The sequence below is a fragment of the Elaeis guineensis genome, chromosome 5 (assembly GCF_000442705.2).
Source record: "Elaeis guineensis isolate ETL-2024a chromosome 5, EG11, whole genome shotgun sequence".
In the NCBI taxonomy this organism is placed as follows: Eukaryota; Viridiplantae; Streptophyta; class Magnoliopsida; order Arecales; family Arecaceae; genus Elaeis; species Elaeis guineensis.
Window position 1 is genome coordinate 15,712,998 of NC_025997.2, and position 26,792 is coordinate 15,739,789.

The 26,792-nt window shown below is 38.1% G+C and overlaps 2 protein-coding genes and 1 long non-coding RNA gene across 9 annotated transcripts; all 3 read right to left on the bottom strand.

The window, feature by feature from the left end:
• Positions 1–4,416: 4,416 nt before the first annotated feature.
• LOC105044993 (transcription factor bHLH148) lies at positions 4,417–5,502 on the bottom strand. The gene is made up of 2 exons (XM_010923135.3): positions 5,286–5,502; positions 4,417–5,204 (listed from the first exon to the last, which is right to left on the bottom strand). Exon 2 carries the CDS (start codon positions 5,121–5,123, stop codon positions 4,548–4,550), a length of 576 nt encoding a protein of 191 aa, XP_010921437.1. The 5' UTR covers positions 5,124–5,204; positions 5,286–5,502; the 3' UTR covers positions 4,417–4,547.
• Positions 5,503–9,052: 3,550 nt separating this feature from the next.
• On the bottom strand, positions 9,053–17,212 carry LOC105044994 (uncharacterized). Of its 7 annotated transcripts, none has more exons than XR_012141405.1 (8): positions 16,806–17,212; positions 15,794–15,854; positions 14,950–15,048; positions 14,616–14,713; positions 11,707–11,883; positions 10,969–11,294; positions 10,267–10,408; positions 9,053–9,523 (listed from the first exon to the last, which is right to left on the bottom strand). It is a non-coding gene; the product is annotated as an uncharacterized lncRNA (long non-coding RNA). The 7 variants fall into 7 exon arrangements; XR_012141402.1 differs by having other exon boundaries at positions 9,053–9,116; positions 9,199–9,523; positions 10,969–11,883; XR_012141407.1 differs by having other exon boundaries at positions 10,969–11,883; positions 14,955–15,048.
• Positions 17,213–21,686: 4,474 nt separating this feature from the next.
• LOC105044995 (calcium-binding protein CP1) lies at positions 21,687–22,960 on the bottom strand. The gene has a single exon (XM_010923136.4). The coding sequence runs from the start codon at positions 22,577–22,579 to the stop codon at positions 22,082–22,084; it is 498 nt and encodes a 165-aa protein (XP_010921438.2). The 5' UTR covers positions 22,580–22,960; the 3' UTR covers positions 21,687–22,081.
• Positions 22,961–26,792: the final 3,832 nt, after the last annotated feature.

Sequence of the window (26,792 nt, forward strand, 5' to 3'; positions counted from 1 at the left end):
TCAAGAAACATTCCCATGTTTGATATGGACCTTTATTTAATACATAGATAGAGAGATATCACATGGTTGGCTCATTAAAAGATTAGGTTTGTGAACAGATCCACCTATTCTCCAAGACATTTTTATGTGGCAAGCTAGGTGCAACTATTCAATTTCTTAGTTTCTCATACATGTCGTGGTAACAATAGAGCTGCTGATTATGCTGCTAAGTTGGCGGCTCAGAGAGATTTTTATTGCAACAGTGGAGATTTCTTTCATCAGGTGTTTTATTCTATGTTGCAGGCTGAAATGCTGAGAGGCTCCCAATCTGGCAGATAGGATATGGAGGCTGGGTTTTGCCTGCAGTTTTGTTTTCTACCATTGGCCGTTTTTGTAAAGTAGTTAATGCTAGGGTTTTTATCTTTTGTTCTGGCTCAGGATGTAACAGGGTAGCTGGTTTGTGTATGGATGGAAGTCTGAAATTGCAGTTAGTTGGTGTTAGTCTTTGTAATGGTTGTATGGGTTTGGTTCTGGTTTCTTTTAATAAAAGCTTAAGCTCCTGTTAGTAGGCATTCGATATTGACCCCTCTATTATTTCTCTCAACTTTTTATTTTAAAAAAAGGCACTGACCTACTTATCATGTCATCTGTCACAAATGAAGCAGGGGGTGATTTATCCAATAGTTTTTCTTGTTGCAATTGTTGTCATCTTCAATTTTTAATTTTAAGTGGTCCATTTGGATATCGTTCATATTTCTGTTTTTTCTTTTTAGAAGTTCATATTAAGTGGTCAATTTGGATTGTTTTTGTATTCTTAATTTTTAATGCATGCACATGGAGAAGTTCACCAAGACCATGATATTCTCTTAATTTTTCTTTCAAGTAAAACTAAAAAATTCTATTTACGAGCAATTGGATAACCAGATGATGGTGATGTCATGATAAAAAAAGACATAGATTCCTGCAAAATAGCATTGTTTAAATCAAATCATTGGAAAATAAGCATTTGTGCTCTCATTTAGGTGTATATTTCACATTGTTTAATTCAAATCATTGGAAGATAACATTTGTGTTCTCACTTAGGTATCTACTTCACCTTGTCTAACTCAAATCATTGGAAGATAACATTTGTGTTCTCATTTAGGTGTCTATTTCCCCATGTCCCCTTAACATATAACTCATCTGCTTTTTTTGTTTATATATATATATATATATATATATAATATATATATATATATAAATTGGAACTTGGCTGCTTATTTTGCTGGGCACATCGTCTTCAATTATAAATCTTCTTTTTATTTCTCTGGCGTATATAGCTGTAATATTGTTGGATATCTAAAACTTTCACCCAAATAATGAAGTTTGTAATAACAAGTGAACAAGCAATATACCACTATCTTTTACCTGTCATTTAAAAGCCTTTCTTTGAGTGTCTCAAAAAGAAAAGGTTTTGAAGGACTTGAGTGGTAATGATGGACCCATGACCTGCACTCTCTGAGAGGCCATTCCCAAATCCCGGGCCATCTCATGCCACAAGTGGTCATGATATAAGGAGCCAGGGAGAGTGATGAGGGCATCCTCCACAGTGGCAGCCATTGCAACAAATTGTTATCCAAGCCATAAAGTGAGCATAGCTTTCTGACCTTCTTATCTCTCAGGCCAATCTTGATTAAAGGGTGGATTGAATCCATCAAATCATCGTAACTTTAGTTTGGTGGCCTAAATTGCTTTACAGAGCGGTCACGTGAACTAATCCAGAGTACACAATTAAGGACTTCCAGATGGGTTTAGATAAAAAAAAATAAATAAATATAAGGATTATAATTTTATGCAAAGGATTAAGTCACATATTTTCCTCCGTTCCATGAGGATGGATATATTGACATTGGCTATCCAATCAGTTGCACTAAAACTTTTTGTAAATATGCGATATCTCAAGAGCGAACAATGCAGGTATAATTTGATAAAAATCCTGTAGAAAGGATATAGTCTAGCATCGACAAAATGTGAATTTGAAAGCCATCTGATAACCATCTAGGGTTCTCCCTCTAAAAAAATGTGATAGAATTCTTGACCAGATGACCATGGATAGGGATGAATATGTTAAACAAATGTTCCTTCTGGACTTTACTAGATGATCAAGGATGAATATGTCACAGTAGAATCTTGGTGGTTAATAGGATAAGGTATAATGGTCCCATAAAATTCTCAATTGATTGCTTGCAAGTGTGGCCATTTTCCCTGAAGTCAATAATCAATTAGATTCTCATACCAAATACCCTAAGGCCATTTTATATCCAACTCCGAAATAAAAGGTATCACAGGTAAGCAAAACCACATGGCTCATGGTTCCCCCATTTATTCTCAACCATCTCATCCATGGTTTCAGAAATCTGGTCTCCTAAGATGGCTACGTCATGAGCCATGCTGTGTGTCATTTGATAAAAAATTTTCTGGATACCGAGCAGATTATTGGCAATCAGATCATGCTGGACTTCAGTACATGCACAATATAGCCTTGTGGCACAATTCAAGTATTAAAAACAATACATCCACAAGAAGAACTTCAAACAATGCTGCTGACAAGAACAAAAAAATGGGAAAGAAGAGAAGGATAAGATATCCCAAAGACCACCACTCGAGACGGTAAACTCAAGACTAGTTTGGTTCATGGGAAGAGCAGAGAAAAAAATATAGTTAACGAAAAAGTAGAGAAAGATCTTAGATTTAGCTAGAGTTTTCAAAAAGGAGATGAAAATATAACATTCTCATATGAATCAGATTTTTTTTTTTTTCATTTTATGAAAAAAAAATTTATATGAAAAATGAGAAAGTCCAGTTCTCGAAAATTAGGGTAATTTTTTTTAAATATGTCTTTAAACTTCTAAATAAAATATGATAAAATCTTTTTCTTTATTGAAAACATAACAAATTTTTATATAATTTTTTAAAAAATAAATGCTGAACCAATATAAGCCATACTAAAATTTTTCAGAAAAGAAGAAAATCTTATCGTAAGAAAAATTTCTTCGCGCGAGTCCTGAGGTAAAACATCCACACACACACACAAATCCACTCCAACTAACCTTTTCACATGCAGCCTAACAAGCCAAAAAAATTTCAACCTATTTGTATTCCCCACAACCCAATCAAGCCTAGTCTCTCAACCCTCCACCACACGGTAACCTTCATCACCAGTCTAATCATGGGGAAGGGGGTCGAAAGGAGGAGGATGTGAACATGAGCATGGTCCATCTCATGCCAGCTTTTATCACCAGTCTCTAATCATGGGGAAGGAGGAGGATGTGAGCATGAGCATGAGCATGAGCATGATCCATTCCATCCCATCCCACATTGAAGACGAGCCATACTAAAGAGCCACTAGAGTCCAAAGGAGTTCACTTTTATGGATAGCTCAGGATGGCACTAATAATCCATCCCACGTGGTCAGCTCGATGCCATCAGCAAAGAAGAAAATTCCAGAGGCTCAGCAGAGAGAGAGGGAGGGAGAGAGATGGGCCCGAATGACGATGTCACGGACTCACAAAAAGAAAGTGGGGAGAAGAAAAAACCCAGCATTGATGGGGGTCACCACATGGCTCATGTCACTCGGAGCACGCCGGTAGCACAGTGAACAACCCCACCTGGGTTCAATGATGACGCCGTCCCATCCACCGTCCATTCCTTCCATCCTAGGGCCCAGGAGAAGGAGAGATGAGAGAGCCAGTTCCGTGCTCTTCTCTTCCGTCTCCTGCTCTTCCTCCCTCTCGCACCAGCTCCATGTATCGCGCTTTCATTCCCATTTTACCCCTCAAACAGTTTTAAAAAAAAAAAAGAAAAAAAGGATTATTCTTTTTGCTTTAAATTCCCGGTGTGGCCCTCCCACGAGGGAGATCCGGAAAGCCTTTTCACCCCTAGCTGTGGCTCTAATTATTACGTGACGTGCCAAGAGAAAAGGACGCACGTACCCACGGTGAATCGGTAATAGCTCTCTACCCTTCCTTCCAATGTTAATTCGTAACCATGAGAACACTTTTTTTTTTTTTTTCTTCTTTTGCTCTTGGTTTATTCCCATAATGCCTTCCGTACAAGTTTCTAACCTGCTGCAGTTCGTATAAGCAAAAAAGGCCGAATAAAAATAAATAAATAAATAAATTAAAAAAAATATTATTTTACAAAAATGAAAAACCTTTGGGTTGATTATTTTACACACAGCGGCATGCTAGGGGCAAATGTGTCAACTACTTGGATTCACCGATCCAACGGTTGGTTTAAGGACTGATATCAAACTATTTTTTTGGACCGCACAACCGGAAATATTCTTTGTTAGGTCGAGCTTATCCGATGAGACGAAGTGTACCTATGAAAACATGTATTTACGAAAATGCCATCGAGTTGGCTTCAGCAGGCCGGAGAACGAACCTCAACACACCATTTGGCATCCGAAAAGGGGAGATTATTTTACAATAAATTACATGAATATTGAAAGGAGAAAAATAAGGGGAAAAGGGAGAGAGAGGGGTTTGGTTGGGGTGGGGGAAAGGCCTGCACCCGGCGTGACGAGTTCAGAACGGCTGGGACGAGCCGAGCCGGTCGGACAGCGGCGCGCCGGCGCCGGAGGAGGAGAGCATCGCGGCGAGGGCGCTCATGACGCGAACCTGCATCTCGAGCGCGGGGATGTAGTCGGAAGCCTCCTCGAGAATCGTAGGAAACGAGAGCTTCCGGCAGCCGGGGACCAGCCGGCCGAGGACCCTCGCCTTCCGCTGCAGCACCGGCGATCTCTTCATCTCCGCCGCGCCGGCGAGGGGCTTCTTGGACCGGGCAGGGCCGGCGGGCCGCCGCTTGCGCGGCTTCAGCTTGAGCGCCCGGCTCGACAGGATCGCGCGGCTCCACCGCGTCCGGCCACGCGCGGCCACCGCCAGCACGCGGTCCGCGGCCTCCCGGACGGCGCGGCTCCTGGGGGGATCCGCCGGCGCCGTGCCGCGGACGCGACGCAGGGCTTCGAGGAGCTTCGACGAGTAGAGCGTCCGCTCGCTCACGGTCCTCCACTTGGACGGCGACGGCCCGACCTCAGCGCTCCGCTTCCGCTTCCTCTCCCTTTCTTTCGCGGCGGAATCCCCCTCGGAATTCGAGATCGCCATTCGAGGTCGCGATCGCCGGGAGAATAGAGATCAAAATCTCCGGCGAGAATCTAGGCCAGAGAGATCTCGTAGAGAAAACTCCTGCGCTCTCAGATGATCAAATCAAAAATAACAATCAAAATCCAACAAGAAGAAAAAAACTGGGAGAGATCTCGTTGTTACCCCTCTATACCCAAACCCCAAGTAGAGGAGAGAACTCTCGGGATCTGGGTCCGGCGAAGAAAGAATACTAGCGGCTAGAGAGAGAAGCGGAGGGGAGAAGGGGGAGGGGGCGAGGGGAGAAGGGGGAGGGAGCGAGGGGATTTAAAGGGGTGGTAATAACTCTAAAACGACACGCGTCACGTTCTTAATCCTTAATTAATAGCATCCCCCCTCTTCCCCCTTCGGTGTCTCCTTCCTCCCGTGCGCTCGCACCGCCTAACGAGGTTCCTTTTCGCTAATATTTCCCTCCTTTTATAATCCCATTTTGACGAATTTGCCCTCGGTTTTTTACGCGTGGATCTTATAATATTATTGTTATTACCAGTTAATTAAATTAATTTGTCTTGAAGTCAAAATGATCGCCTCGTAAATTGTAATAAATAATCGCCCTATAGTTGCCGGATTTGACGTTTGTACCGCTGTTTTTCTCCGACCAGACTAAACTGCCCTCGGTTTTAAGTCTTATATTACGTTCTGCCATCAGTGGGTCCTCAAACATCAGACCGTCCATCGCTTACATTTATCTAATGATGGACGGCGGTGATAGGACGACGCATGCACCTCTAAATTGGGCGAGGCGGAGGGTCCGTAGTCTCTTGTCCCGTCCCGTAAGTAAAGGCGAATGGGCGGTCTCGTGGATGACGTGGAAAGCCACGCGCACGTTGCTGGTCACTTCCGATGACAAAGAGCACGTGGACACGTGCAGGGCAGTGCTCATGAGTAAAAAGTAATTCTTTTTTTTAATATTTGGAAACCATGATCGTTAGAATAGATTTGCTCAAAATATTTTTTAATTTAATTTAAATCTTCATCTAATTATCTATATTCAGCTAATGTTTTAACATAATAGATATCATTTGCATGGTTTATTTTAGTTTTATAAATATTTAATATCCTTGCACTCCAAAAAAGATCACAGCTAGGAGTGCACAATAGTAAATGCACACCATTCTCTGCTTGTTTTTGCTATGTAACCAAGCACAATGTTAAATTATATTTTCTTTTTTTTTTTTTTTTTTTGACAAAAATCTTCTTTATGTTAGCTGAAAAGTAAGAAAAATGAAAGAGAATGAATATTTTATAAGTTTGTAAATCCAATCTAATTAATAAACTCTCTTTTATAGATTTGTTCCATTGATTTCAACAAATAGCTACATTTTCAGAAAAGAAAGTTCAAAGGTAATCATGCACTCTGCATGAAAGAGAAAATCTTTTACAGGATTCTTATTACACCTTCTTTCTTGCACTTTTGAGATAGGAGGGCAAGTGGATATGGATGATTTGGTTGCTATTTTAGAATAAAAGAGAATCATAATTGTCCTTTTTCATTTTTTTGAGGTAATTGTCTTGCTACTGAATGGAGGGACTTTCATGTTTCCAGATTTAGCAAGGATAGCAACACTAGTGATATAAGTGAAGTCACACTAAACTTTCATAACCAATGGATAGGCCAATCTAGCAAGTTGTCTGAGTGCGCAAAGTCACAGTTTCCTTCCCATAGCTTTTGCATTGCACTTCAAGAGCCATATGGTCCCCATTGCGTCATGTGGAGCATGATCCAAAAGTTCTGAACAGCTGAACTCCACAAAAAATGATAACCTTCCATTTAGCATCCCCAAATTTAATACATTGCTCATCCTAGAAAGTGATCTCAATCTTCTAGCCAAGAATAAAACTACACTTTATGTACTGGGGATAAGTTTACGGAACTCATTCTGTTGAAAAACTTTGTATGTGAGTTAACATCAATTCGCTCTCCAAAAAGTGGCTGACTAATAGGGCAATAATTTAAAGCACCAATCAAGGTAGTTGCTAGTGTCTGTTTCTGATGCCATTTCACTTCGTTATCCTCAATATCTTATGCCATGACAGGGTTAACACATGATTGATGCAGACAATCTTGACTAATTCATCATTGGTAATCCCGTGGTCCAAAATAAAATATGATGAAATTCTTTGTGCTTCATGTTTTACATTCTTCATAATGTACAACTAATTTTTTCTACTAGGAATCCATTTAGTTTACAAATCACCACAACTGCAACGGGTTGTAAAATGACATTTGCAGGGCATTGTTACGATCCAACGGCCCTTAGTACTGCACTTTTCCCACGATATTCAACGATAGTGAGATACATGACGCATTGGGTCATAATAGTACGTCCCAAATCCGGCTCCCATAATTATTATTTGCAATAGACTGTGACTTAAAATATTCCCTTACTACTAAAGTTTTCGGATTTGAAAAGCTAATAAGAAAGCAATTTAAAATCGCTAGAGAGAATCACATTGTGTGCTTATGACAGAATCAATTGAACCATTTGGTTGGCAGTGGAACCTTTAACAAGTTGATATTTTTCTCATTTGTCCCATTATTATATTAGAGAACAAGCATTTGCAAATGTGCTGGGATGCGCATTTTCGCCTGAAGAATTTTTTTAGAGGGAGTGGCAAAATAGCTAAACAACCCTTTCTTGCTTATATTTGTTGGATTGATGGAATGGACAAATTTCAAGTTTTCTAGTTTTCTTGATGCAACGATCGAACGGAACCCACATTCTCATATCGGGAAATCCCACCGAATGGTGTCCCCACATAGCCGCTACCCTGTTTTCTAACCTCTTATATAACAATCACGATTTCCTAAAGCTAAGATTATTCCGTGTAATTGTCTCGGTGGCTGTTCTCCCTGTCATTGTCTTCCACCATACGGTTTCCTGGGGATGATAACCATTTTGTTTTGTCCCCTTGGAATGACTGGTGGGTGATGGAAGCACGACATGCATATGAAACTATATAGTTTGCTCGGCCCCATTTCCTAACCTCTTCATAATTGTGCTTCTTCCCCCTTTTCCTTTTCGCCAGCTTTATTATAATTTTCTTTCTCGATGCAAAAATTTAAATGTCATCATCTCCAGGTTTTGGCCTCTTTTCCTGCTTTCTCGGAGTGGAAAGAGTTCTTCCACATATTCGTCACAAAGGCAGATCAAAAAATTATTTTCCTATATTTAACGTAAGCAAGTGCATCATCCAATGGAGATTGAACAAACAAATAAAAAAAAATATCCAAAACAGCAATTGGTGATCAATGCAGGGACACATCCATATGCTAACTAAGTAGCATGCAACAAAATTACTGATGGTCACTGCCCTATAACTTGCTGATAAATATGTTACCATACCCTCCACCATAAATCACAATCCCGAGCATTACGATTAGTGGGGAATATCCAAGTATAAATATTCGTATAAAATCACATGTGTGCTCTATGTCGTAGCTTAACTTGTTTAAATGTTCAACTTAAATGACCCTTTCCAAGTGAAGCAAGTGAATCATGTAATAGTTATGAGGCAGATGAGGTAATGCAAAGGCATTAATGACGCAAGATAACACACCTTTGGCAATTCGTTTAACAGTTACTGCCAATCTTCCCTCAAATAATAATGTTGTCGATTTAATAAAATATGATTATGATGCTTCTAATATTAAATATTCCACATAATCAGAGATTAAGCACTCGGAACTATTATGATGTACTCATCATGTTTCTCTCCAACAGCAGTATTTCTAACGCCTACTTGCATATCCTTTCCTTTCAGTTTTTAGGTGAAACAGGTCCATCTTTCAAACAAATATTCTTATTTGGTGGTCATCTGATAACTAACAGAGCACCGGACAAAAGAGGGCGAAACATCATGATGGATAACGATCTACATAAAAGCAAGACTAAAGGGATGACTTTGATAGCCTCCATTATCTGGGTTCAGATAACACTTCCAATTCACAAGACCCTACAATAAAGAAATGCACTTGTTGGTTATCTGAAACAACCGACGCTAAGATAGTGACTTATAGGATGTGAAGGCTATTAACCTAGTCATTCTACTGTTCTGACACGTGGTTCATGGCCGCACCATGGAATGGATAAATCTTTAGCACTTGGTGTCCATACCCCACATACCGACTCTTGCAAAGACATCATGTCATGACGATATTGGATTTTGATTACATTAAAACGTGCTGTCAAAGTGGAAATCATTGTCCGTAGTCTAGCTGCACCAAAAAACCTAGGCTTCTCCATAAGGCCTCCACCATATATGATTTTCTTGCTTGCCCTGGTGTTGGAAAACTAACCTGTGAGTCTTCAATACGGAAAGCAGGGAGAAATTCCCTATAGAACATGCAATATGTTGGGCACCTGCATCATACGACTGGATTGGGATTGAATGCATTTTTATGGTTGGCAATGGGTTAAAAAAATATATATATTGACTATGAACAAAAAGATATTAACTTGGGTAAGATTAGAATGCTCTAAAGACAGGATTTCCTGTTTTTGCCACTATTTTGCTTTCAGAAAACTGACAGGGCAAGGCATATCACAGCTGTAGCATAAATTAAATATAATCAAAGGTTCAAAAGCCAGATTGAATACTAAAACATTCTCCTTGATGTATTGATCCCAATCTAATAAGCATACTATTGTATAGACCTGAATCATAAGCGACAGGAAGTTTAGATGAATCTTTTGGATAATGTGATCCAGCTGAACAAGGATTGTTTAATCCTGTACATGTCAATTTGTAGGGTCCAAGCAGATCATGAGTTTTCTCTGGTGTTTTGATCCCTCCTAACAGCCAACATTAGATAAGAACCATTACCGACCTAATGGTTCCGCGATGAGCAATAAAATTCAACCTTATTCTAATATATATCCAACCCACTTTCTTGCTAATCCTCCAATTTCCTATTCGTTTCAGATCAAGGACAGGGAACAGTTTAGAAAATCATAGTTTTCAAATAGGCAAGCATGTGTTTAGGTCTCATGCTCTAAATCTATCAGAGAACATATCAAATGATTGCTTTACTTAAAAGTTTAGGTACATACCATGTCTACCCTGTTTAAATAAAATATTGGCCCCACGAAAGAGAGTGACATACCTTAATCATGCAATAAGAATATGACTGAAAGGAGTCTTCATTTAGATGTCTTTTAGCTAGGCATGGAGGGGGCTAGATATTCATATGCCCTTGTATAATATGAGGCACCAAACATGGCCAAATCACCTCAAGATGACTGCACCTGTACAAATTCCAAAGACACAAGGCAGAGCAGGTCCTTCCTGAGCCATCACTGGTAGTGTAAAAACAACTAAGTCCGTAGGCTGACACACAAAATAAGACATACAATACAGCAAATTAAGAGAAGGGAAATGATTTCATGGTTTCCCACTCAATGAAAAAAACTTCTCTGGTAGTCTTAGAGTTGCAGAATGTGATTCGGGGTCTCAACATTTATCCTCTCACCCAATATGTGGGGCATAAACTGACAATCATAAACCCAACATTTTCAAAACAACAAATTGGAAAACAAAAACAAAAGATGTTCGGGATGTCTAATGTGATGGTGGCTTTATGAATTATGAATAAGTTCAAAACACGTCAATAAGTGAACAGAACATACAATTATTAGACCTAATGTTTATCAATCCCATACATCTGGGGAAAAAAAGAAAAGCTCGTGACATTTATTGCCATTATGGACTTATGAAATAAGTAAAAGATGTCAATAAAGGAACAAAACATATAGTTATTATGTTATATTTTTAATGACCTATTTGCTAGATATTAACTATGATGTACCTGAAGGGACTTTGGAAGTAACAACATATGAGTGTGAGACTTTGGCCTTTGAAGACTCTGACTCTCCTTGTCAGAATGATGCATCAAACACCAGAGATCGGTGTAGGCAAACCTCGCCCTCCTTACAGTCGTAAACCAGTCAAATGCAACAGCACCGATTCCACTCTCGAGATAGTATCAACGGTCAGAAATACCACTGTTAGTTAGAACTCTCACATCTATTTGTCTCAAATAGCTTCCAAGATTAGCAGTAACAAGTCTGCCATTTCCAGATCTATGGGTATAATGTGATAATGACAGAAACAGCAGCAAGAACGGAGTAAAACCTGCAGTTTAAATCTACTGAAGTACCTTAATTGTTTGAGAAAAGGCATTTAGAATAATCTTCAATTCTTTAGCATGTACCAAGATGTATGATACAGAATCAATATATGATGATGATGATGTGATATGAGTAGTTCTACTGACAAATGGATGCACCAATTTTGTCTTAAAGGGTCCACTGCTATCCTTTAGTATGCTAATTTCAAGGATCTATTAACGACCAATAGAGTTTATGCAATCACGAATTACATAAATTAAGGACAATTAATTGCTGAATCTCTCCTATTTACACGTGTTAAAGTCTATTTTTACCATGAAAGTTGAAACATCATAAATTGTGGACCATTTACATCCTCATGCTCAAAAAATTTTCAAGGATAGATAACTGTGTTTCTCTTAGTTTACAAAAATTACCTGAATCTAGGAACCTTTTGTCAGAAAGAATACCTCACAGTTCATTCTACCAGTTGCAGGTGGAATTGTTCTGCAATGAAGCAATGCAGCTCCATCCTGGTTTAAATTTCTGTTTGAAAGTTGAATATTAATTGCATTTGCAGGCTCAGATTCCACATCAAATTTGCCAAGGGCTTCCTGCCATTCAGAATCAAAAAAATGAGGCATCTATTATTTTATCATATTAGAAGATGACTATTGTGCTTCTGTCACGCAAAGCCCATTAACGATAAACACAAATGTCTCTTAGTTAACCATTTAGTAGGCTTCAAGAGGAACCAATATGAGAGGCAAACAGTTCCCATATAAAATACAAGACAGCATTTAGGAATATTGCATATACAACAGTGATAATTATTTTGTGACAAACAGTTCCCGTAGAAAATACAAGACAGCATTTAGGAATTGCAAATACAACAGCGATAACTATTTTGTGAACTTCGACATATTCAGGGCACAGATGGAAGTAAACAATAAAGTTTTAACTGAATTAACTTTGATATAACTTCTTTGGCATACAAGATACTTAAGATGGAGTAAAGGAGCAAATATTGGGTTTGGTTTAAGCTTGGGTATTAAGTCCTATGAAGCAAGTCAAATGTCTTAATAACACTTGCTCCTCAACTAACATAAATAGTGAGCAGTCACTTTTGTGGGCAATCCATTGTAGCTAGAAATACCTACTTTGACAGATTACCACAGACTGCAAATAGAGAATAAAGTTTTACCTGAACTAACTCTTATATAACTTCTTTGGATAAAAGATGCTTATGCTGGAGTAAAGGAGCAAGTATTGGGGTTGGTTTAAGATTGGGTGTTAAGTCCTATGAAGCAAGTCAAATGTCTTAAAACACTTGCTCCTCAACTAAAATTTAAATAGCGAGGAGTCACTTTTGCAAGCAGTCCATTGTAGCTAGAAATACCTACCATGACGGATTAGCTCATCCTTGCTTCATATAAGTACAAACTTCTGCACTAATTCATGTCACAAGGTATCAAATTCTTAACTAGAAAGGCCTACCATAGAGATTGGTTCATCTTTGTCTTCTAGCACGACAATCTACAATGGTGAACAATTAAACTACAAGCTACAAAGATGCATGCCTTCTAAGTCCAGAGTACCTATCTCATCAACAAAACAGATAGCATTTAGGCTACTACTTTTCTAAAAGACACTCCTTCTTCAGGAAGTCATTTATTAGACAAGCAATCAGGCTTGGGGATTAAAGCCTGGGTGAGCTTGGACATGGGGATTGAAGCCAGCCCAAGCCCAGCCCGATCTGATTTTTTTTTTATTTTTCTTGTGTTATTTGTTTATGTTTGATGTGTTTATAGACTTAATTGACAATTGTTATTGATTAACGGGACATATTGTCGGTTGTTGATGATATTTTATTATTTATATTTAGTATTTTCTAAAAATATTTTTAACTATTTTTTATTTAAAAAAAATTAGAGCAGTCATGAAGCCCAAGGCTCAGCCTGAGGCCCAAAGCCCAAGTAAGAGCCGGCTCGGACCTAGAGGGTAGGCCCAAAGGCTAAGCTCGGCCAAGCCTAGGCCCAAGAAAATCTGTTGACCTTTGGCAAAACCTAACCAGGCCCAGCCCATAAACAAGCCTACTAGAAATACCGGATCAAAATATTAACCCAAAACCCAGCTAAGTCCATAGCTTCTTAATTAGTCTATCCATTTTCCAACAGCTATTGAGTATAGCCTGATCTCTATCAAGACAAGACAATGCTTAAAAAAATGTGACAATAATCTATTAACTCTACAACTTCATTAGAAATATGGAACAATGTCTCCTACCAAAAGAACTTCATGATGAAGAAATGAGGTTGCCTATGTCAAACACAAGTAGACCCAAGAAATGCCCAAACAATTGTCATCAAAAAAGAGAGCCCCAAGAGAACCTTTGCTCACATACTCTGTGTAGGATGCAGGGTGGAAAGACGCCAAGTCTGACGCATAGGGGGATGCATCCAACTAACTAAAACTATACCAATAGAATCCGATCACTACCATAAATCAAGACCCAAATCATATTGCATCAAGGATCCTGAAATGGCTTCTAAGAGTCATATAAAAAGTCTAAATTCTCGTTTACTACATGTTGATTCAACCAATGAAATTTTGTGTCCACATAGGGAATGATAATTAACATCACAAAATCTGGCTTTTCTTATAGAAAGTCAACAAAACTATCATGTAGCCAATATCAAAATAAGCCTAGAGTTGTTGGGATGCCTTCAAAACTACAGAAACCAAATTGCATTCAAGTTTTTACAATCAATAAGGGAACATTAGGTGCTCTTCCTTGTGTTATCTGACTCCATATAACCCTACTGTTACAATTTTTTCAAATCATTTGAGAAGTTCTTGGTGCTGACCCCAAAACAATCATGCAGTCATAGTATACAACACAGCCAAATTTGTGCCACCAGTTGATTACTAGCTCTATTAGGTCATCTCTTTATATTCCTTGTCCCAGTTTTCCGGTCTCTTTTCTTTCTTACATAAAGCTGATCCAGAGAGATATAACTTTATTCATCTGCTTTGGAGACATCTAGTCCACATGAAATAGTTCGATCCTACATAGCAAGCCTTAATTTGAACTTTACAAACCAAAAGTGATTTTGAAAGCCAATCTTTGTGATGATCTTGTTATTGCACATTTCTGAATAGAAGATACTTGTCATTAATCATATTTAATTATAGATCTAGTAGTTGTATAACAAGAAGGGTCAACTGACATATTCAACAATAATCAAATGAAATGTGAATTGGCTACGATTGATAACCATCCTCATTGGGAGGTTTAGAGAGCAGAGAAAAATGAACCTCACAAAAGATGGCCTGAGTATCTAACCTCACTTCAGCACAACAAAGGATAATGAAGATCATGGATACCAGGCTGTAGCTTTGAACTTGTTAATAAAGATATACTGCGCAGCAAGCTCCAAATCTCTAGAATGTACACAAAAATGCAGCAACATTAATGAAAAGTATAAATATTATCAAAAAAGTAAGAAATGCATTAAAAATGAATAAATAAATAAACGATAAATATAGTATACTGATAATCATCTTGAGTTTCATAATTATAGCAAAATTTCTTGACAAAAATGCTAGATTCCTTAGCAGTGAGTGATGACAAAAATAAATGTGCTCTAGTCCAATAAAAGATAAATGGCATCCTTTACCTAACTTGAGGGTACGCTCAAGCTCTTTGATGTGGCTAAGAATATATCGGAGCAGGCTTTAAGTTCTCAAAGGCATCAGCAGAAGCAATAGCATCAAATCTGATATGCAGAACAGGTTCCACACCATTACCAAATCCATGAAACTTGTAGCATTTAAAGAAAGACAAACCACTATAATCCTTGTGCATCTAGGGGGATAAAACTATAAAAGGGAATAAAAGTTCAGCATATGTAATGGTTCCTCTACATAATTCAGGGTCTGCAAGTACAATTTAGTTTCTAAAGGGTAAACATATACCCTTGCCATTGCAGCAAGTAAATTAGTAGAACTGTTACTTTGCAGTTCAATGGTCCATTTTGTTCTCTCATATGGAGTCACTCATCATAAGTAGTTCATATTTTGTAAAGACCATATCTAGAGTTGACAGCATAAAAGTCAATCAAAAAATTTAATGGCTTAAAGCATAGTGCTTATTCATGGATGGCAATATGCCTTCCATACAGAAGCTTTCTCCCCCCCACACAGAGAGAGAGGGGGAGAGAGAGAGAGAGAGAGAGAGTTAGGCTAGGATGCTTTTGAGAGCATTTGGCTCCAAATGCATATACACATAGACAGATTGATGGATGGATGGATGGATATATATATAGAAGAGAGAGAGGGGCGGGTGGGGAGAAGAATAGAATAAAGTAAGGCTAGGACGCTTCTGAGAGCATTTGGCTCCAGAAGCTTCCTAGTTAAAAACAATGAATGCCCTCTCAAAATGAAAATCAGCACCATTGATCATGATCTATAGTCTTTCAATTAGCTAGAAATAAAAAATTATGCATTTTTGAGATCTGTTACCTGCAGGTCAAATGAAAATAAAGTTGACCATTTCAATGGCGACATCATGCTTCAGCTTGCCCTATAGTTTGGAAACACACGCAAATTAGTTAAAATTTGATATGTACATGTTTTAATATATGTAAATTAGGATCAATGATCTAGAATTGGAAAACAGTTAATTTATGCTATGTTTTTCAACAGTAAGTATATTTCTACCATTCATATTTTCCTAGTTTGATGCATAGGAAAATAACTCAAAATTACCAAAAAAAAAAAGGAAAATTATAAGCATGTTATATATCTTAGGTTAAACTTAACTGTCCTGATTTTCATTTTGAGAGGTCCTTCATTGTTTTCGACTAGGAAGCATTTGATATCAAATGCTGTCAAAAACATTCCAGCTTAACTCTCTCTCCATACATATACATATATATGTACATATGTATGTATGCATGTAGGTAAATATTTATACACATATGTGTAGCAAATAAAGAACCAGAATCATCTCCAAGGTTACTTTCTATCAATCTACTTCAATGGTTTGACATGTCATATATTGAAGAAGTTCCTTGAAGAAACTTTTTTTTTTTCATCAAGATCTAGAAACATAATTCTAACCATACTGGCTGTTTTTTCCTTATTAATTTCCTTTACTTCAATTTGAGAATTATTAGCATTCTAGGTGTCAAACAATATGTTTGCTACCAAAAGTTTAGAAGCTCAGGTGTTCTGGTTGTCAAGTCCAACAACTAATAACAAGATTTTGTCCCTAGGGGTTTTTAATTGGACAAAATTAACATGAAACATAGGAACAAAATGCTTCGACAATTTGATTGTGATATATTGCAGATCATGTACATTTTTTTAAAGAAACTGAAAAACACTGGAACCTTCTATCTTCTCCCAGTCCTTACTACATGATATAAGGCCAATATAGACACATAACTTACCAAGCAAGCAATTAAACAAAGAGAAGCGAAAGCACTTAAATGGAAATGGCCAAGCCAGAAGCAGCCAAATTTGCATCAACCTTGAAACAAATCCACCGTTGCTCAAGAAGACTGACGGACACGCCCATCTCGGCGAAAACGTCAACCGCGGCCATCCGCGACGCCTCTTCACTGTTGCAGAGGACTCCGTCAGTGTTGAAGAAGACGGCCGAGACCTTGCCCAACTCCACTTTCTGCGGCTGGGGATGCGAGGCGCGAGCGGCGGCGTTGCTCCGCCGGCGGCCGGAGGCCATGGCTAGCGTCCGGGCCATGCTTCCCAGCGGTGGAGAAGCAGGAAAGACGGGGAAGACTGGAGGGGGTGGGAACGTGGACGGTAGATCGGGGTTTCAAGGGGATGGAAAAGGGGGAAGAATAACTGAATAAGCTTTCGCAGCAGCAAGGGAGGCATATTCTATCGCGGTGGTTTTGCGCTTGAATCGGATGCCGAAGGCTATATAAAAATACTAGCTTAAGATCCGTACAATGCGCGGTACGTAGTTATTGAGTTGATCTACCATTCAATTTAAATTTTAAAAAATTAAAATTAAAAAATAAATATCCATAATGAATTAAGCCATTCACTATTCACCATAAACAGTTACTAAAGCCATAAAAAGCTCATAATCAATTATTTTTATATCATAATAAAATTATTTAAAATCATCAAAAAAAATTATAAAAAATATAATCAAATATGTAAAAAAAAAATATTTGAATAGAAAGAAACAAAAATTTGAAGGGTTAAAAATTATTTGACATCAAAAATTTTAAATTTTCTCAGCAATCCTCGATCAACATTAATCTCATCGTCCCATAAATCAAGAATCGAAAGTATATATTATCTCTTTCTCATTTCTCTATCAAAAGAATCACAAAACGACAGATATGTTTTGTAAACAATTGAGTGCAGATGTCAAAGAGAGTTGCAGATATTTTATCAGATTCGAAAGCAAGTAGTTTGTGGTCATCATAACAAACGTCAATTCTTAACAACCCCTTCTTCTAAAATAAAAGGCCACCGAACAAACTCAAAATATCTGAGGTTATTTTCATAATTCATTATTTATTTTTTTAATCTTTTCTCGACATCATCGGATCCTGATGTGATCGAGCAAATGGTCTCCGATCACTTTCCCATCGAGAATGCTGTACCATGCCAATGATTCATTTTCAATCAAAAAAGCAGTGGAATCCTAGGCCCTACCTGGCTCCTCCTCTACCAACACCAGCGATTGCTCGGGCCAACCAATGCCGCAGCTCTGCCATGGACCATGGAAGTCGCGGGTGGACTCGATGGCACTGTCAAGGCGGAACATGATGCTTGGAGGTCTACACCATTCAGCAGATGAAGGACTCCTTCATCTAGTTGAGAAAGAATGAGTGGCTTTCCTCCATCTAGGGACTGTCCATCATCGACTTGAGGTCCATCGATCAAACGATAGAGAAAGATAGAGCTCCGAGAAACGACGCGTGACGGCCTCAATTCCTTTCGATTCACTTCCACGAACACTTACGACGACGGAGAGGGAGAGGCTGTCGATGATGATGGGCAACGACCGCCGCTGCCGACGCACGACGGCCGACACATTGAGCCCAGGCAGCACTCCGATGATGATGTGCGATGGCCCCAGCTCCTATGATCCACTTCCGCGCACGTGATTTTTTGGATACATGGTATCCAAAAGGCCCAACAAGATCATACCCCTACTGCCAGTGCCGCCCAGAAAGACGACCGTCGCCAACATCAACCGCTCCTTCACCGCCCGCAAACCTAACCCCAAGAAGACCCCCACCTTCACACTCCCCGCCACTGTCCATCCGGCATCACCGTCTAATAGGATTCTCCAAAGGCAAAACCCTCCCCCCTCTTCTGCCACCGGTCCCGTCTCTATCCTAGCCCCAACTCCAGCCCCTGCTTTCGTCGCCTTCTGCGATTGGGACCCCGCGGAGATCTTGGGCAATACCTCCGTTGGTATCCAAAAAGTCCAGCAAGATCGTACCCCCGCTGTTGGTGCTGTCCAGAAAGACGACTATCGCCAACATCAACCACTCCTTCACCGCCTGTGAGCCCAACCCCAAGAAGCCCCCTACCTTCACATTCCCCGCCACTGTCCATCCGACGTCACCGTCTGGGAGGATTCTCCAAAAGCAAAACCCTCTCCCCTCCTCTGCCACCGATCCCGTCTCCATCCCAGCCGTAGTCCCTGCTTCCGTCGACTTCCGCGATTGGGACCCCGCGGAGCTCTTGGGTAACACCTCCGCATAAAAAAAAAAAAAAAAAAAATATATATATATATATATATATATATATATATATATATATATATATATATATATATATATATATATATATAGCCAAGCATCATGTATTTTTTTTAGCAAAGTGTCAAATGAGGACGTCTCAACACAGCTGCTTCATTTATATATATGTATAATAGATTAGCGTTCTATAGGGGGTTACTTGTATATTTTTTCTAAAATAGAATCGGTAAGTACTTTGCCGGCTGATTTGAAATTAGCATGAAAATTTTACAAATAACCCGCAGGTATGTAAATTATATGTTGGTATCGTTCCTATCATACAATTTAAAAATAAAAAGTTCACCACCGCAGCCACCCCTTATAAAGGGTGGATTAGTCCCCACGACGACCGCCCTCCCGTGACAATCTCATGGAAATGCCCCGAGCACTTGGAAAGCGGCACGGCTAGAGCCCCCGCGAAGCATGTTTCACCGGCTGTGTTCCGAAATGGACGGCCAGGATTGTTTCGCGCGTCTGATAGTCAACCGTGCAATCGGGCCAGCCCTCCTTCCAATCTATTGCACCACCGCACCGCGGCTTTCAAGGGCGAGCTCGACCATCCCATCTCCTCTTTGGCCACTGGAACATAGCTGATGCAACCTACATCTACTTTGTTCCAATAAGGCAACACTTGCAACAACAACCTATCCTCTTATTTCTTTTGCTCCCTCCAGCAGCCTGTTTATTGTAACAACGTCGATCTCTTCAATGCTAATGATCATAGTCACAGTTTCTTGTTCTCGCTTCCCGCACTTCCCCAGTCTATTCATGGCAACGTTGCACCCTAGTTCACTTGTTTGCTAAGAACGAGCCAACAGCACTAACCAACATTCCAAATATCACATACATACCACACCTTTATTTATTGATGGGGTGATTTAGTATGTGATCTCTACATTGATTTGAACTAGTCTTGCAATGTAGAGAAGAGCAAAAAGATGGATCACTTAGGTGATGTTAGATTATTGCTAATCTTTCTACTAGGATAATTTAACTCCTGATGATTTAAGATCACCGTATTTAGTATGCTATGTATCGGTAATTAAAAATATTTGGATATCTACGAATAACTTATTTGATATTCTATAAAAATTCGAGATTATTCACCATATAATACTAAAACTACTCTCTGATATATTCCATAAAAATATACTTATTAATCGTATAAAATATATTATAATAAATTATTAATATATTAATTAATATTTATTAATAAATTTCATAAAAATATATTTATTAATCCTAAAAAATTATTAATTTTATAAAAAAATATATTAATTATTATTAAAATTAATATTTTCTTGATCAAAAAATTAAGGCAAATAGAAGTAAAACATTAAATAATTATATAATATAAATATAAAGTACAATAATATATTTCTATTATAATTTAAAAATATAACTAAATAATATGTAAATTATAATTAATAATATATTATAATATAATATTATAAATAATATATATAATATATTTATAATATATAAATATTGATATAATATATTAATGATATATTAATTTTTCTACTGGACTGGCTGAGGATATTTTTGTCTTCAAATTAAAGTCCCAAATCACTGTCCTTAGATGATCCTAGATACTCATTCTCAAGAAAAGATTTTCTATTATGAGGTTGAGTGGTGACCGAAAAAATGTGGATAATTTGAGATTATTGTCACAAAAGATCACTGTGGTATAACTAAACACTGTAATCTTATTATCGTCATCTATATCACCCTTTATCTTGGGGTTATCATCGCATCCCAAACAGCCCCTTCGAAACCTTATCTTTAAGGATAACTTGGAAGGTCTACCTTGTCGATTTGCAAGTGTATGGAGCTGCTGTGGACCTGTGCTTTATCCGAAGAAGCCTGATAGCCTCTCATGACTACATATTTCCGTTGATGCAATCTCCTTTGCAAGTTAATATTGGTTACATTTGTTGTTCTTGTTTTTACACCATCCCAGTATTTAAGTAGGGCATGGTGATGTTGTTTATTATGAACCACCATCTTCGCTCATCATTCATAATTTAGCTACTCCTTGCTTGGATTCTCCAAGGCTCTACTTTGTATTTATTGCTTAGTTTCTTGACTTGTGCTTGTTCATCGGGTATACCATATTATCCTTGAACGGCCAACCATGTATCCAAATGCGAAGTTTGGCGATTAATGTTGAAGTTGCCGAGGAACAATCGCTTGGATTTCAACATCATTTTTTCGGCAGTTTATCTTACCAAGAACTATAATGAGGGCACCTATTTGTGGAGTAATATTTTTGATTGCCTCTCGGTTTCATCTCAACGATGGGCCACAACATGCGTGCCATATAATCCATCAATGTCAACCTCAGTACTCGTAAGACTTGTATTTTTCTCACAAATAAATAAGTTTTTTGCTGACATATTAGCTCCCATATGATCCATCAATGCCAACCTCAGTATATCTTGATTTCGGATTCAAATTGTATCTTTGCATGAAAGAATGATTGACCTTTTTTTTTTTTGTGATAAATATTGGATCGCATTTTGCATAATTTTCAAAACATTGTGAATTTTTTATTTTATTTGCCGATGTAGATCTTGAAGCAGCCGTTGCAAGGTCTAATAATAATGGATTCCTACGAAAGAAGGTGACTAATTTCTTGCAGAAGATACTATCTTTATGCTGTTTTCATACTAGAAATGCGAATATGTTAACCATCCAACCTAGCTAAATTGTAACGGTGTTGGCTGAATTTTCCAAGAAGATGACAGATTTTACTACGTTGCGTTAGGACTGGAAAAATGATATGGATTTGGGTGATTTACCTCCGTTTTGACGGGATATCTGCTGCGACCAACCGACCATTACCGTTCCCGTTCAGAAAATTTTACCTTTTACCAAAATAAACAATACAGTTATTTCATGGAACCGATACGTACCGACCAACCAAGTTAATCAGAACCGTCCAAAAGGCAAAAGTCGCATCATGACAGCAGTTACTTGGGGGAGTCACGGCACCCCCGCGACTGCATTCAATTCAATTCCTGGAGCTGTCGGAATCGACGGCCAGGAGATTCACAAGGGCGTCGAAGCTCACACCATCGGCCGTCTCGCCGCCGCCCATCCGGATCATCGCCTTGATCTCCTCGTCCCCGGCGGGGATACCCGCCGACCCCAAGAACGCCTTCAGGTCCTCGAACCCCACCTTCCCGTCCCCGTCCCGATCCATCACCCGGAACGCCTCCTCCATCACCGACCCGGCTCCGCCGGAGACGCTCCCGCTGCCGAGCATGCGCTGGAACTCGTCGAAGTCCACGAACCCGTCGCGGTCGGCGTCGGCGGCGGAGATCATGGAGCCGATGTCGTCCTCGCTGGGTGCGGAGGCGGCAAAGTTGGAGGAGTAGAAGGCCTTGAGGTCGTCGCGGCTGATCCTGCCATCGCGGTCGGCGTCAAGGACGTCGAAGGCCGGCCGGAAGTCCGCCGCCGGCCCGGCGACCGCATCGCCGCGGCTAGGGTATCGATCGGAAGAGCACATTTGGGGGGCTTTCCTTTTATTCTGGGGAGGAATTGTTGTCAGGGGTCTCTAGGACTTGGGCTGGCGTTGAAACGAAGCGGTGGTGGGTTTTATAGGAGAAGGGGGTCTCGCGAGCAATGTTGCTCGGTGGGTCCAAGAAGGTAGACGTCGTCGCCTCTCGGTGAGGGAACCGGCACCTGGTTCTCCATGACGGTTGGCCGGTTATTCGTGGCCATCCAAAGGCTCGACGCGATTGGCTCCTTACAAAGGTGGTCTGTTGCTTTTTTTATTTGTTTTTCTTTATTTTGAGTCTCGAAGGTTAAATGGCCTGTGATATTCCTAGTATCTAGAGAAGGGATGGTTCCCGAAAAGGAAATGGCCAATGACTACGGCATGGCCTAACGATGGGCGTGATTATCCGACTCCTAACCTTAATCTGCGTCCCAAATTGACAATCCAAAACACAATTTGTGCAGGAATGAATTTCTTAAGAATTTTGATCATGTTTTACTTAGCCTAGATTTTGGTTTGACATAAATCTCTTATATCATTCAATGTGATTTAGTTAAGTTTCAATGCTCAATTTTGGGGATTTGGTTTGGTTGGGTAGAAATTGGTAAGGTATTTTGTAAGCTAAAGCCGACTAAAATGATCCTACATAAGCCCAATGTTGGAGGCTTGGAGACTTTGATTCGCGTACTAGACCATATCTAGTAAGATTCCACCTTTAAACTCTTTTTTTCTTTTGAGAAAACCTACACTTTTCAAATGCACGTTTTTTGTAAGCAATTTGAAGTGTGCAACCAGAGATGGCAATTTATAACTCCACCGAACGATTGAACCGACAAATGACTCATTTTAAGCATGTTCCAATCTAATATAAATCAATTTGAAACATAAGCTCATCGATATCTAGACCGTTTATTAAACATGTTAGGTTCATGTTTATACTTTTGATTTATTTAATATTTGGATCAGGTTATAACTATACTTGTTTAACGCGTTTAACACATATCTAACTCATTCAAAATATGCTTAATCTGTTTCTCTCCTATTTATTTTGATATACTTAACCTACCAAACTCATTTAACTTGGCTCAACCTATACAGTAAAGGGGTTATGTAGGTTAGATCTGACTACCTAGTTAATAAACAGGTTAAATTCATATTTAAATTTTTAATTTGTTTAATAAACAAGTTAAGTTTGGGCTAATAAACTTTTGAGCCATCTGCATCCAATCCAAACTTGATCCACTGGCCACTCCTACATGCAATATGGGCAACTTTGATAGGGCCATACAAGATTATTCCCAACCAGACTTGTCCCAGTGTAAACATTAGGAGCTCAAAGCTCACATGAGTTGATCTTATCAATTGGATTATCAATTATGGACGGCAACATATCGAGTATAGGTTGGTAAGCTATTATCCATGCTTGTATTTACATTATGGCGGGATAGGGTGGATAGAGCCTCGAAGTGTGAGTTAGATAGGGTGGATTCAATGGATTTGTTGAATAACACTATAAAATCATTTCTTTTGCATGCAAATCAATTTTTTATTTTTTTTATCGTGAGTAGTAGTTTTTAGACGAATATATATATAGGCCACATTTTTTAGATGAATTTATCATTATTCATTCTCCCATCAAATTCATTGTAGATTACAAGTTTCTATTTAGGGTTGGGCCAGATTGGGTATTCAATGGGACAAAATAAGTTGTCATCCTTGTGAGCAATATATATATGGGTCACATTTTTTAGATGAATTTTATCCTTATTCATTCCCCCATGAAATCCATTGCAAGTTACTAGTTTCCATTTAGGGTTGGGTCAGATTGGGTATCCAATGGGACAAAATAAGTTGTCATCCTTGTTAGACGACATTCTTAACCAATCTAGAAATTTTGTCAAATATCTATACCTATTAAAAATAAATCTCCTCTCCAAAATTCAAAAAGATTGTTATAAGATATAGAAAAATAATCTGAAATATCCATAGTTTTTTTAGAAAAATCTATCTATGTATGTATCTATATATACTTATTAAATACAAAGGAGAGAAAAAACTAAACCGCTCTCCAAATTTTAGAAAAATGAAAATAATCATCTAAAAATCAACAATATTTTTTAAAAAATAAAAGTTACATACAAAAAATTTTAGAGAAAAAATAATTTTGGAAGTCATACATGTTTAAATATGTAAGCAAAATCTCTCTCTACCAAATTAAGGAAGAGGAATGTTTATTTAATAAAAAAATATATTTTAGGAAGCCATATGTATCTAAATATGCTAAAAATCATTATGCATAGGAAAGAGATATTTTAGAAAGTAAAATCTCTCTCCCTTCCAAATTAAGGAAGAGGGATTTATATTTGCTCAGAAGAGTGTGAGGAGAAACAATCAAATTTGTTGGATTCTCCATAATTCAAAGGATCTCCTAACTATGAAGTTCTTTTTTTGTCAATATATGATCCACCTTTTTGTTATAATTTAATTTAGGAATAACAGATTCAAAAGGATCCATTGAAATTTTACAAGACTCGCTCTAGTTTATTTATAGTATCTAGATTTAAATAGTGCCCATGGCTATTCTAAAGTCCACCATCCTACTAGTGGTAAGCTTCGCCTAGTCCTCCAAGCCGACTACTCAAAAGAGTTAGACTTGACCCAAGCTTAGCTTACCAATCAAATGAGAAGAATCTGTTGGACATATTACTTATGTGGCCCACATACAAAGCTTTTGTGATGGAATATTTTTGGGTGGTTTGTAATTATCCACCGTCGCCAGTGTGACAAAGGCAATTTTCACGATAGAAGGAAACTGTTGATATCTTAATTTTCTGATAAGAATCTCAAGCCTAGTCTTTTTATTCAAGCCTACGAGATCCATCAGTGAATGACTAATATAGAGGCATAGATTAGAAGACTCTTTCTCCTTCAAATTTTTTTTTGGATAATCTCTATTCAAATACTTGAACAATAATGGCTATAGATATGCACCACTAATAATTTTACTACATAAAATTATTTTATTTCAGATATTTTCTCTCATTGTGGTATCAGAGGACCTCCTAGTCTTATGGTTTAGTATTTAGATTTAAATCAAAAACGTGATCTTGATATTACATGGCTAATTTTATATATGCTATATTTGTCTGTTTATTTTAGTATACTAAAAATTTTCAAATAATATTGTGGAATATCCAAGTTTTGTTTTGATCATATTGATAATAATAATAATATGGAGGTGAAAAGAGAATCGGCGATGGCACAGCCAAAACCTTTGAATTCTACGTTATCCTTTCCAATAGTCAAGAAGTAGCGGGAAGAAATAAGAAAAATGCTCCTCTCACTATGGAAAGCTTGGATAAGCATACTTTGAATCATAACGAACCGCACAATGGATGGGAGCATGGATATTAACAGATCATGCACTGCCGTCAAGCCCAACCAGCAGAAAATCTCGACCATGTTGGAGCGGAGGAGGTCTCCAAGATCTCATTCCCACGCGATAAAGCTTGTGTGCATTTATTGGTGTGGTTGTATTGCATGCGACCAATAAGGCATCCCATCAATCGCACTTCACTTTTGGATAAGCTTAAATTATTAGCGTTTAAATTCAATCATCTAATTACAAATTATCACCCAGGGCTTATTAATCTTTGAGTCTAACTCTCTATCTGATGGGATCTCCATTTTAGTATGGGCCCGTTCATAGTGGCTTTCCGCTGTGATTCTTTCACGTCGCCTAATGCCATTGATGCATAACTTGATGCACCCCTATAAACAATATATTAAAGGCTTATTCAGTTCGCAAGAAGAATTTTTTTTTAAGAAAATAATTTTTCAAAAAATAATTTTTTAAAAATATAATTTTGATATATCATATATTAGATAATCATAAAAATTAAAATAGCTTATCAAGAGTGACTTTTGTTTAGTTGAGTATCCACTTTTCTTAGAAAACTATGTAAAGTATCAATCATATCCTTAACAGGTATAAGATAATATCTTTTTACTCACAAACTTTATATAAATAGTAATATTATATTTATATTAATATAAATATAATATTAATATATTATAATATAACATTACATCGAAATAATTTATTATATTAATATTATACTAATATACACTAACATTATATTAATATTTTAATATAATAAATTTATTAACATAGATATAAATATAATATTTAATAAAATATTATATTAACATATTAATATGA